This window comes from Schistocerca americana, chromosome 2 (assembly GCF_021461395.2).
Source record: "Schistocerca americana isolate TAMUIC-IGC-003095 chromosome 2, iqSchAmer2.1, whole genome shotgun sequence".
In the NCBI taxonomy this organism is placed as follows: domain Eukaryota; kingdom Metazoa; phylum Arthropoda; class Insecta; order Orthoptera; family Acrididae; genus Schistocerca; species Schistocerca americana.
In genome coordinates, this window is record NC_060120.1 from 937,697,734 (window position 1) to 937,711,081 (window position 13,348).

Here is a 13,348-nt window from a genome sequence, read left to right on the forward strand (position 1 = left end):
ATAGACATAACACAATAGGTAATAAATGACAATAATGAACATAGTGGAGCCAACATTTTATTGGCGGTCACCTATAGTGTTCGTTTACACAACTCTTCCCTGCCTTATACTCTTCTTTTAAGAGGCCTACTTTTTTCTTAGGTTATTTCTGAAATCAGTGAAGGTATTTCAAACCTATGTTGGGAGTCTAACAAAATGCGTATTTTTGTTGAAATAAGGTAACATCAGTGGTCTTAACGAAACACATATACCATTTGGCTTGCTTTCTCGATCTAGAAACAGTTTATTGCAAAAGATGTTGATGCTAGTACTTAAGATTTTTGCTTACACATTTAGAAATGCAGAAGTCTTTACATTTTTTGACAACTTACGTTGTTACCCATCATTGAGATCTCAACATTTGTCATGGAAAAATGCTGAAACTTGTCTGGAAATCGGGGGAAATATCAGAAAATTACACCCGGGGAAACTTGTGGCAATACTCACTACTAAGGATGACATGCAGCACCATTTTGGCACTGAACCAGTGTTTGTGTAAACAGCAATAAACTAATGTTAGATTTATCTGGTAAACAGATCAGTAATTTATTTGAGAAATCTTACAGGTTGTATTTATCATCACAGAAATAAGCTACACTCCTGGAAATTGAAATAAGAACACCGTGAATTCATTGTCCCAGGAAGGGGAAACTTTATTGACACATTCCTGGGGTCAGATACATCACATGATCACACTGACAGAACCACAGGCACATAGACACAGGCAACAGAGCATGCACAATGTCGGCACTAGTACAGTGTATATCCACCTTTCGCAGCAATGCCGGCTGCTACTCTCCCATGGAGACGATCGTAGAGATGCTGGATGTAGTCCTGTGGAACGGCTTGCCATGCCATTTCCACCTGGCGCCTCAGTTGGACCAGCGTTCGTGCTGGACGTGCAGACCGCGTGAGACGACGCTTCATCCAGTCCCAAACATGCTCAATGGGGGACAGATCCGGAGATCTTGCTGGCCAGGGTAGTTGACGTACACCTTCTAGAGCACGTTGGGTGGCACGGGATACATGCGGACGTGCATTGTTCTGTTGGAACAGCGAGCTCCCTTGCCGGTCTAGGAATGGTAGAACGATGGGTTCGATGATGGTTTGGATGTACCGTGCACTATTCAGTGTCCCCTCGACGATCACCAGTGGTGTACGGCCAGTGTAGGAGATGGCTCCCCACACCATGATGCCGGGTGTTGGCCCTGTGTGCCTCGGTCGTATGCAGTCCTGATTGTGGCGCTCACCTGCACGGCGCCAAACACGCATACGACCATCATTGGCACCAAGGCAGAAGCGACTCTCATCGCTGAAGACGACACGTCTCCATTCGTCCCTCCATTCACGCCTGTCGCGACACCACTGGAGGCGGGCTGCACGATGTTGGGGCGTGAGCGGAAGACGGCCTAACGGTGTGCGGGACCGTAGCCCAGCTTCATGGAGACAGTTGCGAATGGTCCTCGCCGATACCCCAGGAGCAACAGTGTCCCTAATTTGCTGGGAAGTGGCGGTGCGGTCCCCTACGGCACTGCGTAGGATCCTACGGTCTTGGCGTGCATCCGTGCGTCGCTGCGGTCCGGTCCCAGGTCGACGGGCACGTGCACCTTCCGCCGACCACTGGCGACAACATCGATGTACTGTGGAGACCTCACGCCCCACGTGTTGAGCAATTCGGCGGTACGTCCACCCGGCCTCCCGCATGCCCACTATACGCCCTCGCTCAAAGTCCGTCAACTGCACATACGGTTCACGTCCACGCTGTCGCGGCATGCTACCAGTGTTAAAGACTACGATGGAGCTCCGTATGCCACGGCAAACTGGCTGACACTGACGGCGGCGGTGCACAAATGCTGTGCAGCTAGCGCCATTCGACGGCCAACACCGCGGTTCCTGGTGTGTCCGCTGTGCCGTGCGTGTGATCATTGCTTGTACAGCCCTCTCGCAGTGTCCGGAGCAAGTATGGTGGGTCTGACACACCGGTGTCAATGTGTTCTTTTTTCCATTTCCAGGAGTGTATAATTAACAATGAACAAAAAAAAAGTAATCCAATTACAATAACTTGTGGCTAGAGAGATAAAGATAGCATTATAAATTTATAGAACTGTCATGTTTCATTTAATTATATTAATGAATTTAACTGAATCGATGATGGTTGAAGTTCATAATAATTCTGAGTATATACTGTATACTAAAGTTCATAATTTGTGCATTAATGACTATACATTTTTTGGTTTACTCTACAAACTGTAGCATCAATCAGTCATTGTCAATTGTAAGTCATTGTGAAAGATTTTTTGATTTCGTAGACTTTCTTAGCATGATTGGCTGTTATTTTCAGATTTATAGGTGAGTCAACAATTCCATTTTAATCGGCCTATTCATTTTTTTCATGTGTTAATCTCATGTATGTTCACTCTCTGTGTAACATAACATTTCCTATCTGCCCAGACCTGTTCACTATTGTAGTTGCCTCGCCAGTTTCTGCTTTTTTTCTGACCTAAATATGATTGGCCGGTCTGTCCCTGCTCTTCAAAACTGGTTGGTGGTTGGACATGACTAAGCTGATTTTAAGGGTGAGAATTTTCTCCATAATGACAAGTGTTTCCAGCACCTGTGGCAGAGAAATTTCTGAAACTGCTGAATGAAAGGATCATTTCACCTGAACCCCAAATGGTCTGGTTTGGCTCCAGACAGCGAGAATATATAAGACCATTGCATGAAACATCTGAAAAAGCCTAGATCAGTCATTAAAGCCTTATGTGCAAAATGGAACAGACAACTCAGCTAGGTACTCAAGAACACCTAAATCTGAATTACATTCATTACTTATTATTTGCATGTTGTAACTCATTTGCAGCCACATTTAGTAATTCTGTTTCATTGTAGATATGTACCAGAGATTCTAGTTCTATTTTATTTCAACTTAATTTTATTTGTTATGCATACTATTCCCAAAATTATGTAACTGTAAAACATAGACTGAAAAGAAGGCAATAACTTTACCTGCTTGGTTTCTTCTCTTGAATCTTATCTTATTTTGAACTGATAGAGGCTGATACTTCAATTTGTAGCGGCATATCGTTGAAGAATATGACTGCTTTACAGGATAAAACAATGTAACTTTGTGGTTTAACGCTGTGATTGTAGTTCTTCACTGCGCTCGGAGGCTTGGACTGCATCTAGATTAAGTGTACAAGCTATTTCAGGACTAGGAAGTACTTGCTGAGCAACAGTCTCCATAGAGTAAAGATTTCTTTGCTGCCTATGCAGAATTCTTTAAGTCACTTATCATCATAAGTTCAAGAAGTTAACTCATTATTTGTTAAGCTCTTTTGTATCTTGAGGTATTGCTTTTGCCATTCTCTCTTCCTTTACTAGAAAAATAGCTAATGCTTGTCTGTTGCAGGGTATTACATGATGGCCAAAATTGATGGAGCAGGTCTTGGATATTCATATCATCTGCCTTCAGCTGGATGGGGATTAAAAATCCGCAGTACGTTATCACAATTTAGTGACCTGTTCAGTGAGTTCAATCGATACATTGCTCCAGCATACCATCATGACCGGTGTGAAAGGTGAGATGGCTATATCTAGCTACACAATTTTTACAAAATTGTACGTTTTAGATGGGCTGATCTACATGATCAATTCATATTCTGAGGTTTATAAAATACACATTCTCAGTCATTTGCAAAGGATTTGGGATTACTTTTATTTATGGATTTGCTAAGAAGGGCACAGGAAGCAGGCAATACTAGACTGTGATGATTAGGAAAACTCAGGTTATTACATTGGGAGAAAGCTGAGTAGAGAATCTTCGGTTCATTTCCAGAAATAAGAGCATAAGCCGTTGACCGTTCACCTTTCTATTAGAGGGTCAGTGAAGTGCTAATACTGGTGTGAACTCTATTCTAATCACAGTCCATTACAAAATGCATGACAGTATACAGTGCCTGACAAAAAAAGAGAAGCTACCAAAAGAGAGCCTCAATATGAAACTTCACAGGTTGAGAGGATTGTAATGACATTTCAGTGGTAATAATTGTCCTTAGGCCATAACAGCAGTAGGCAACATCACACACATAATATTATACAGTTTATAGTTTTAAAAAAAGCTGTAGTAGTTCTTAACATTACAATTTTATGTTCTAATTCGCTAAATGGTAAATTTCTTTGTATTGTAGAATAGTTTGTCTATTGATCAGTCTGTGGTATAGAGTATAAATGCATCTATTGCTTCTTGTGTTTAACAATGTATATTTTCTCTGTGTTTTGCTTCTGGTAACTTCTTCTTTGTATAAATTAAAACATAGTATATATCTAAGTTTATTACTGTCAATATTTTTTGTTCACAAAACAAAAATTTACGTTGTGCTTTATATCAAGAACCAGTAATTATTGTAATAGCTTTCTTCTGCAATTTTAAGATGTCATGAACACAACTAGAATTACACTATAAAATAATACCATTACAAAACTGAGTCAAATTAAAGTAGATGCCCACTTAGCACTGTGATGTTGCAACCAATTTTGCCTTGATGCATGCACTTAATTCAGTTGGGGAGGATGTCATAGGCCGTTACAACCATTCCTGAGGCAAGCTGACCCACAGTTGTTGTAACAGTTCTTTGTCACCTCTGTTCTTTGACATCCTGGAGACTAGTACTGGGACAGAGTTGATATTTGAGCTGATCCTACAATATTCTATTGGGAACATATCTGGGGATGTTGCTGGCCATGGGGGCACTGGAACATTATCAGGAATTCATAGTGATACATGGCATGTATGGATGAGCATTGTTGAAAAATGTCACCATGATACTGTTGCATGAGGAATAACATATGAAGACACAGCATGTTGGTGACAAAGTGTTGTGCCTTGAGGGTGCCCTCAATCACTGTCAGCCATGACTTGAAGTCATATGTGTTGGTTCCCCACACCATGATGCCTGCAGTAATATTGCTGTGCCTCTTCAAAACATTGGAAGAATGGGGCCTCTCCCCAGGTTGCTGCCATATTGCTGATGATGGTCATCTGAAGTAGTGCAGAACTGCAATTCTTTGACTGAACACAGTGGGGTGCCATTCATCAACCGCTATTCTTCCCAGTGATGGCACTATTCCAGACACACTTGATGTGCTGTTATGTTAATGGCAGCCTGCCTATGGTACAGTAATTCCATAGTGTGGCTGCTGCTAGTCTCCACCAAATGGTGTGGGCTGGCACAGAATGTTGCAGGGAAGCCATTACTTGTTCTTGGATGGCAGGTGCAGAAATGAATGGGTGGTAATGTGCTTTGTGCACAATACAGCATTCATCCCTTATGGTGGTCAGAAATAGTTGACTGGAACATTGACAACCAATATACCTGCCCTTGCATTCCCTTGCAGTCCAGCATCAGGCTGCTTCACATCCAAGTGTCCCACAAATAAGAATATTGCTGGATTCAGCCAACCAGTCAGATGGAGACCCACAATGACGCCTGTTTCAAACTGTCAGATGCTGATAATGCTGCGTCATATGAGTACGTGGCATCTATGTGTCCTTCACAGTGATCAGTCAACATCTGTTCATGCCCCTGTATACAATACTGGGCCTGGTAACAACACTAAACACGAACAATACTAATGCACTCTGACGGCCATTCTCCCTGTCACAGATGATTGTAACTCTAATCATTTACAAATCTGCTAATGGTGTGAACATGCATGGAATTACATTGACATCTGACCATGTCTTCTGAGTGCTACAGATTTCGTGCCAGGCATGGTATTTTTCATTGTAAAAAATACTTTGCTAGAGAGTAAGTATTTCATCAGAGTACATAGGAGGTGATAGTATGACACTGAGATACAAAGTAGGACTTAACAACAGAAATGTACATATTAGTACAGGAGTAAATTTATTGAAGTATTGGACATATTATACCTTGTCTCTTTTGCATTCTTACTGTCACCTGACTCATCATCATCAGTTTGCCTCGTTGTAAAGTAATAAAGCACTCAGATGTTTTATTGGAATAAGAGAGTCGGATTCCAAGGTGACAAGGAAAGAAGCACAGGGGCGAAAGGGTGACGGCCGGAGTGGCCGTGCGGTTCTAGGCGCTACAGTCTGGAGCCGAGCGACCGCTACGGTCGCAGGTTCGAATCCTGCCTCAGGCATGGATGTGTGTGGTGTCCTTAGGTTAGTTAGGTCTGATTAGTTCTAAGTTCTAGGCGACTGATGACCTCAGAAGTTAAGTCGCATAGTGCTCAGAGCCATTTGAACCATTTGATGAAAGGGTGATAACAATACAGAGCCGTAGTTCATCATCTCAGTTGTTTAAATTATGTTTTGAAGAACCAGTTAAGGAAATAAAAGAATTATGAATAGCAGGAATGAATTGTAAGTAGACTGGATACCATTGCTAAGCTTTGAAGAAGTGATGAGAAATACCAAGAATAAGAGTAAATACCACACACTTATGTCAAGGGAAACTAGCAAAATTGACATCAAAGTTATTCTCAGTCTGAACTCTGAGAAGATTTTTCTACAAGCAATAAAGTTTTTGTGGCTGGCTCAATGGAGGATTTAAAAGAACTGCGCAGATTAATCAACTAACTTTGTTACTCAGAAGTTGAAATGATATTTGTAACTAACACAGAATTTATGAAGAGCATTGAGACTGAAAATAACAGCCTGTTAAACATGAAAGTTCAGAGTGTATAATAAAAGAAATGAATCGATATAGATATCTAGGAAATAAGATGAGCACAGCAAAGGAGCAATAATGAGTAGAATGGTGAAATAAAGGGAAACATCTACCAGTGAAAGAAACATGCTTTTGTCAAAAATGATTTGCAAGTGGAAATGAATGTGGGCAGTGGGAAAATTGGGCAAAACGTAACTAGAGGTGTACAAATGTGCTACAGAGGCTCCAAAATAATATCAGCAGTATAGAAGACTACTTGTTTCTAAGGTATATTATTCAGCTGCTATGTGTCTGTTGTTTTATACTTAACGAGTAATGCTGATAGGGATTTGCAACTTAAGAACACAGATCTTATATATAAAAGCAGTTGGCTGTGCATGTCAGTTGTAATTTGGTTCTAAAGATTCTGTTTCCTACTTCACTTATGTGAGTAACTTAGTAAAAAATTCTTCCAATCATTTGTGATCTGCATTTGTAATGCTGTAATCTCTTCCTTACAGCATTTTTTAAGGATCCACGTTTCACAACCAAATATGGCTATGATAGTAATGATGTCATTAATCAGTTTGAATTTCATAAAGCTTTTGACTCCCAAAACCATATCTGTACACTTATTCCTACAGGGTTTCCAAATTTATTTTAGCCTTTCTCAAAATGCTATGCACCCGTAGATACCAGGGCTTTTATCAATGGTGACTGTGCTAACAAGATACTAAACAAACGTGCATGAACTATATCAAATGAATTTGATATTAGTAGAACTAATAAATCCTCATCATCTTGTACAGTTTCAAGCCGCTGGCTGGATCTGTTTGGAAAATAACCTCTCCCTCATTTTCTGTCACCCATCGTCTGTCCGTTTCACCTTCATCCAGTCTTCTCCTCTCTTCTGCACCCTGTCCTTTTAGCCCCATGTTTCTTAGTCTTCCACTTGCTCTTTTTTGCTCCCCCTTCATCTTGTTCACATTTCTGGGTATCCTCTTCTCCTCCATTTGCTTAACATCTCCATTTCATTAAGACTTGATTCCTCTATCCTATCCGGTAATGGTTCATGCTTCACTAATTTCCTGATCCTCTCATTCCTTAACCTGTACATCTTTGTCACTCCAATACTATTTACCAAGAATTTCATCTCACTCACTTGCATTTTGCTTCCCCCCTTCCTTTCATTACCCAGTAATAGTAATAAACAGAGGGTATAACATTTCATCTGTTCATGTTACAATGTTAGTTTTGATGAGATCATTGTGAAGTAGGGCATCGGAGAGAAGAAAGAGTTACAGTTTCTGCTGCTTCAATTACATCACATCAGCTTAGAATGTATTGTAGGTAGTTTTCATAGAAAGCATTAAGTAGTAAACTATTACAAACTTGGTTATTTTTATTTGAGGAACCCTTCACTTCTTATTTACCTCATACCAGCTCTATGCTAGCTGAGGCTACATTGAAATTACTACAGTCCTAAGACTTTTTATTAGAAACAGGAGTCAGAATTTTAAAATCCTTCGTGTCATGTCTCCTGTCTACTCTACTTTGGAGCCCACGTGAATGTGTTTAATGAGCTGATAATCAAGAAATCTGGTACATAGTGTTGTTAAAAATGTAACATAAAATTCACTTTGATTCTTTTGTACTAGCACACAGTGCAGGTATCCAGGATAACGTAATTTGTCCACTTGCTGGAGTTGACAGTAAACAAATTGAAACACAAGGAAAATGCACACTGGCTGTTCTGCTAACTTACATTCTCTATAGTGGCTGCTAACATTCTCCATAGATGAATAGCACTTGTATACTCAGTTCATTGGTGTACATCGTATTCCGACAAACCTTTAACTGGAATTGGTTGATTGAGTGATCAGTGTGAATTTTCCTTGTTTGTTTACTGTCATCTCCAGCAAGTGAATGAGTCACATTACTCCGGATACGTGCACTGTGTGCTAGTACAAGAGAGCCAAACTTAGTTTAGTCTTGCATTTTTAATAAGGTCATGTTTATGTGAATGGTACACTGTGCTACATCTTTGAAAATATCTTGAGGAGAGGAAATGAATAACCAAATAATAAATATAGGGTGCTATTTAAAAAAGACGTAACGCTATTCGTATCTTCAGTTGAACATAGCTACAAGAAAAGCATATTTGGTAGTTAATGTTCCCAGGTGATTAAACAACATTTGCTTGATTAATTTTTTGCTTCTAGATAAAAATGGTTAAGACAGTTGTGGCACAATATAATAAAAATCTCTACTGACAACATTTTTGGAGTTATGAATGGTGGGCTCCATGTGATTCCCAAGTCGTACAGCGACCGTAAACCATAAAAACCAAATATGCAGCAACCAGTCGCAAAATCATGATTTATTTATTCACTTTTGCAAATCGATTTCAACTGATTAACAGCCATCATCGGTGCTACAAATACAAGAATAAAAATAATTAATAACAGTGACCAAATTAATAAATGTACATAAAGCAACATAAACCAATTAAATATATATAGACACATTAAACCATTTAAAATGAACACACAAATTTACCTTTCAACCAATATGTGCCCTGAGTAGTAATACTGTCTTAAGCAGAGGTCAAACATAAAGTGATACATCAAAAATTGACTATGACAACAAGAAACTGTAAGGGGGCATTGCAAAGCAAACCTGCCCTCTATGTGAAAAGATACAGCTAAAATAAAAATGAGGAGAAGAAGAAGAATGAAAGTATGACATACAAAGTGAGGTAAAATATAATGATATAGTACTAAAATATTAACATCAAATGGACATATTGACAAAGATTTTGTCAACCATGTAGTACAGTTATATACTCCAAAAAGCGATTGTACAAATTAGTAAAAAGGAAATTTTTTAATTTTTTTGATGGTGTGCTTCTCATCTATGTTTGTTCCTTTTTACTAATTTGTACAATTGCTTTTTGGCGTATATAACTGTACTATGTAGCTGACAAAATCTTTGTCAATATATCCATTTCATTTTAATATTTTAGTATTATATCATTATATTTTACCTCACTTTGTATGTCATACTTCTTTTTTCTTCTTCTTCTCGTTTTTATTTAAGCTGTATCTTTTCGCATAGAGGGTGGGTTTGCTTTGCGACGCTCTCTTATGGTTTCTTGTTGTCATAGTCAATTCTTGATGTATCACTTTATGTTTGACCTCTGCTTAAGGCAGTATTACTACTCAGGGCACATACTGGTTGAAAGGTAAATTTGTATGTTCATTTTAAATGGTTTAATGCGTCTATATACATTTAATTGGTTTAAGTTGCTTTATGTACATTTATTCATTAGGTGACTGTTATTAATTATTTTTATTCTTGTATTTGTAACACCAATGATGGCTGTTAATCAGTTGTAATCGATTTGCAAAAGTGAACAAATTAAACATGATTTTGTGACTGGTTGCTGCATATTTGGTAATTTTATTTTTGGAGTTATTCAAGGACATTTTCTGTGCACTTTGGTGTAGGTGACTCCTGGAGTCCAGTAGCTTATTACACAGTAATTTCAATCATTTACCCCCGTTTATCTTCATATCTATATTTCAGTGAATATATCTGTACAACAATGCAAATTTTGGCATTATGTGCTTCGTGTCTTGTTTTGAAACAAACTTTCTCCATTTACTTGTGATGCTTGCTGTTGACAACAGTAACACCCACTTTACCCTTCAGCTCAAGCTTGCATTTAGTACTATTTGGTTCCATCTCAGGTTCCTTTTTCCAGCAATGTTAGATGTATGATAACAGACACTGACACTCTGCCATAATCATTGTGGTCAACATTTTGAATAATACCTACATGGGAACATTTTTGCATTTGTTACATTCGTGACAGAACAGATTAAATGCTCTGAGATAAATCTATATGAGGTCTGTTCAAAATATTCTGGAACTTTGCCCACAAAATTTTTCTGAGCTAATCTTTTACTTATTGTGCATGGTCGCCTTTGAAATACCCTCCTCCACAATTGATACATCTATCCCAATGCCATTTCCACTTCCGGAAGCAGTCTTGTACACCTCTTGCTGGATCATATAAAGCACCGTCTGTAAGCTTTCTTTTATCTTGTCTATTGTTGCAAATCTTCATTCTTTCAATGGGGTTTTCAACTTTGGTAATTAACAAAAGTCAGCAGGGACCAGGTCTAGAGAGTACGAAGGATGGGGAAGTGCAGTGATTTTGTTTTTTGTGCAATAGTCACACACAACATGGATGAATGTGAGGGTACTTTATCATGATGCAAGAGCCATGAATTGTCTCGTCATATTTCAGCTCGTTTTCTTCTCCTATTTTCTCACAGACTCACTACATGTCCCAATAGCACCATTGATTAACAGTTTGTCCCTGTGGCATGAATTCATGATTAAGTAATCCCTCAAAATCAAAGAAAAGTATCAGCATGGCTTTGACATTTCACCTGACCTGATGAGCTCTTTTTTTGGTCTTGGAGAACCTTTCCCAACTTATTGTGACTGGACCTTGGTCTGAACATCGTAACTGTAGACTCACATCTCATCATCAGTTGCAATTCTCTTAAGGAACATCTTGTTCTCATTTGCACAATCCAAAAGCTCGTCACAGATTGTAAGGCAAAGGTTTTTCTGGTCTTGATTCATGAGCTGTGGGACGTACGTGGCAGCAACATGATGCATTCCAAGATGCTGTGTCAGGCTTTCATGACATGATCCAGCTGAAATGTTACACTCTTCTGCAGTCTCTCAGACAGTCAGTCTTCGATTAGCACACACAACTTCATTGACGTTCCCGACATGAGCATCGTTGGTAGACGTCTAAGGATGTCCTGAACGAGGGTCATCTTTGACTTCTGTCAGGCCGTTTTTAAACTGTGTCAGCTATTCGTAACACCAACTACAGCTTAAGCAATCATTACCATAGACTTCCTACATCATTTGGTGTGTATCTGTAAAGGTTTTCTTGAGTTTCACGCAAAATTTAATGTGGATGCATTGCTCCACTAACTTGCCTTCTTGTAATTTGCAAACTATGTCACATCATTCTGCTCAATGCAGCACTGACACCGACAGACAAACTACGATGAAACTTCCGGCAGTTACTCTTTAAACTCAGACATATGCGGGGATGCCAACCACATTTCACTCCAACACACCGTGGCACAAAATTACGAATATTCCAGAATTTTTTGAACAGTCATCATATGTGTTTCATATGTGATATATATTTTGGTAATTGCATATTACAGGCTTCCAATTGAGGAGCTACTTGATTAAGGGGTAGTGACACCAGTCATGAAAACTGACAACAGCTGGGAGAGCGGTGTGCTGACCACACACCCCTCCGTAATCCACATCTGTGATGCCTAAGGGCTGAGTATGACATGACGGCTGTTTGGTACCGTTGGACCTTCATGACCTCCGGACAGTGTTATTATATTACAGGCGCTGTCACTGTTTGGTCACAGAGAGGAGGGTAATTGGGGTAATTAGATTAGATTAGATTAGATTTACTTTCATTCCAATTGATCCGTAGTGAGGAGGTCCTCCAGGATGTGGAACATGTCAGAAAAACAACAATACATGACAAATATTTAAACTAAAACAAATAAGCTAATGTACCATTCCACAGGTCCCAAGTGGAATGATCGTCATTTTTTAATGAACACTAAGAGTCATTTTACAAATACTATTGCACTGAATTTAAAATAAAAAAGTTTTTTATTTATTTATAAGGTAAGAAACATGTAATACAACTACTGTAATACTTATTTACAATGAACACATTACTGCACTGAAATGGTGCAGAAGTTAGATTATACTTACACACACACACACACACACACACACAAATTTTCAGTGAACACATTACTGCACTGAAATTGTGCAGAAGTTATGTTGTACTTATATACAAATCAGTTGGTTTTCCTCAGAAATTCATCAATGGAGTAGAAGGAGTTGGCCACCAATAAATCCTTTAGGCTTCTCTTAAACTGAATTTCATTGGTTGTTAAGCTTTTTATGGCTGCTGGCAAGTTATTGAAAATGTGTGTTCCTGAATAATGCACACCTTTTTGTACAAGACTAAGTGACTTTAAATCCTTGTGAAGATTATTCTTATTTCTAGTATTGATTCCATGAATTGAGCTGTTGGTTTGAAAAAGTGATATATTTTTAATGACAAATTTCATTAAGGAATAAATATATTGGGAAGCTGTAGTTAGTATCCCTAGTTCCCTAAACAGGCTTCTGCAGGATGTTCTTGAGTTCACACCACATATAATTCTTACTGCACGTTTTTGTGCCCGGAAAACTTTAGCTTGGCTTGATGAATTACCCCAGAAAATAATCCCATATGACATTATGGAATGAAAGTAAGCATAGTATGCCAGCTTTTTCATTTTTATATCCCCTATGTCTGACAAAATTCGCATTGCAAACAGAGATTTGTTAAGACGCTTCAGCAGTTCTGTGGTGTGCTCCTCCCAGTTGAATTTATTATCAAGCTGTAATCCCAAGAATTTAACACCGTCCACTTCTTCTATCTTCTTGTCATCATATGTTAGACATATACTCTTGGGACACCCCTTACAAGTTCTGAACTGCATGTAGTGTGTTTT

At 38.9% G+C, this 13,348-nt stretch overlaps 1 protein-coding gene across 1 annotated transcript in view; it reads left to right on the forward strand.

Annotated features, from left to right (window-relative positions):
- Nucleotides 1-13,348, forward strand: part of LOC124595551 (transmembrane protein 181) — a 231,276-nt gene that overhangs the window by 108,936 nt on the left and 108,992 nt on the right. The window contains exon 2 of the mRNA XM_047134331.1: nucleotides 3,449-3,617. Within this exon, the coding sequence (XP_046990287.1) occupies nucleotides 3,457-3,617 (161 nt within the window). The 5' untranslated portion in view covers nucleotides 3,449-3,456. The remainder of the gene's footprint in view (nucleotides 1-3,448; nucleotides 3,618-13,348) is intronic.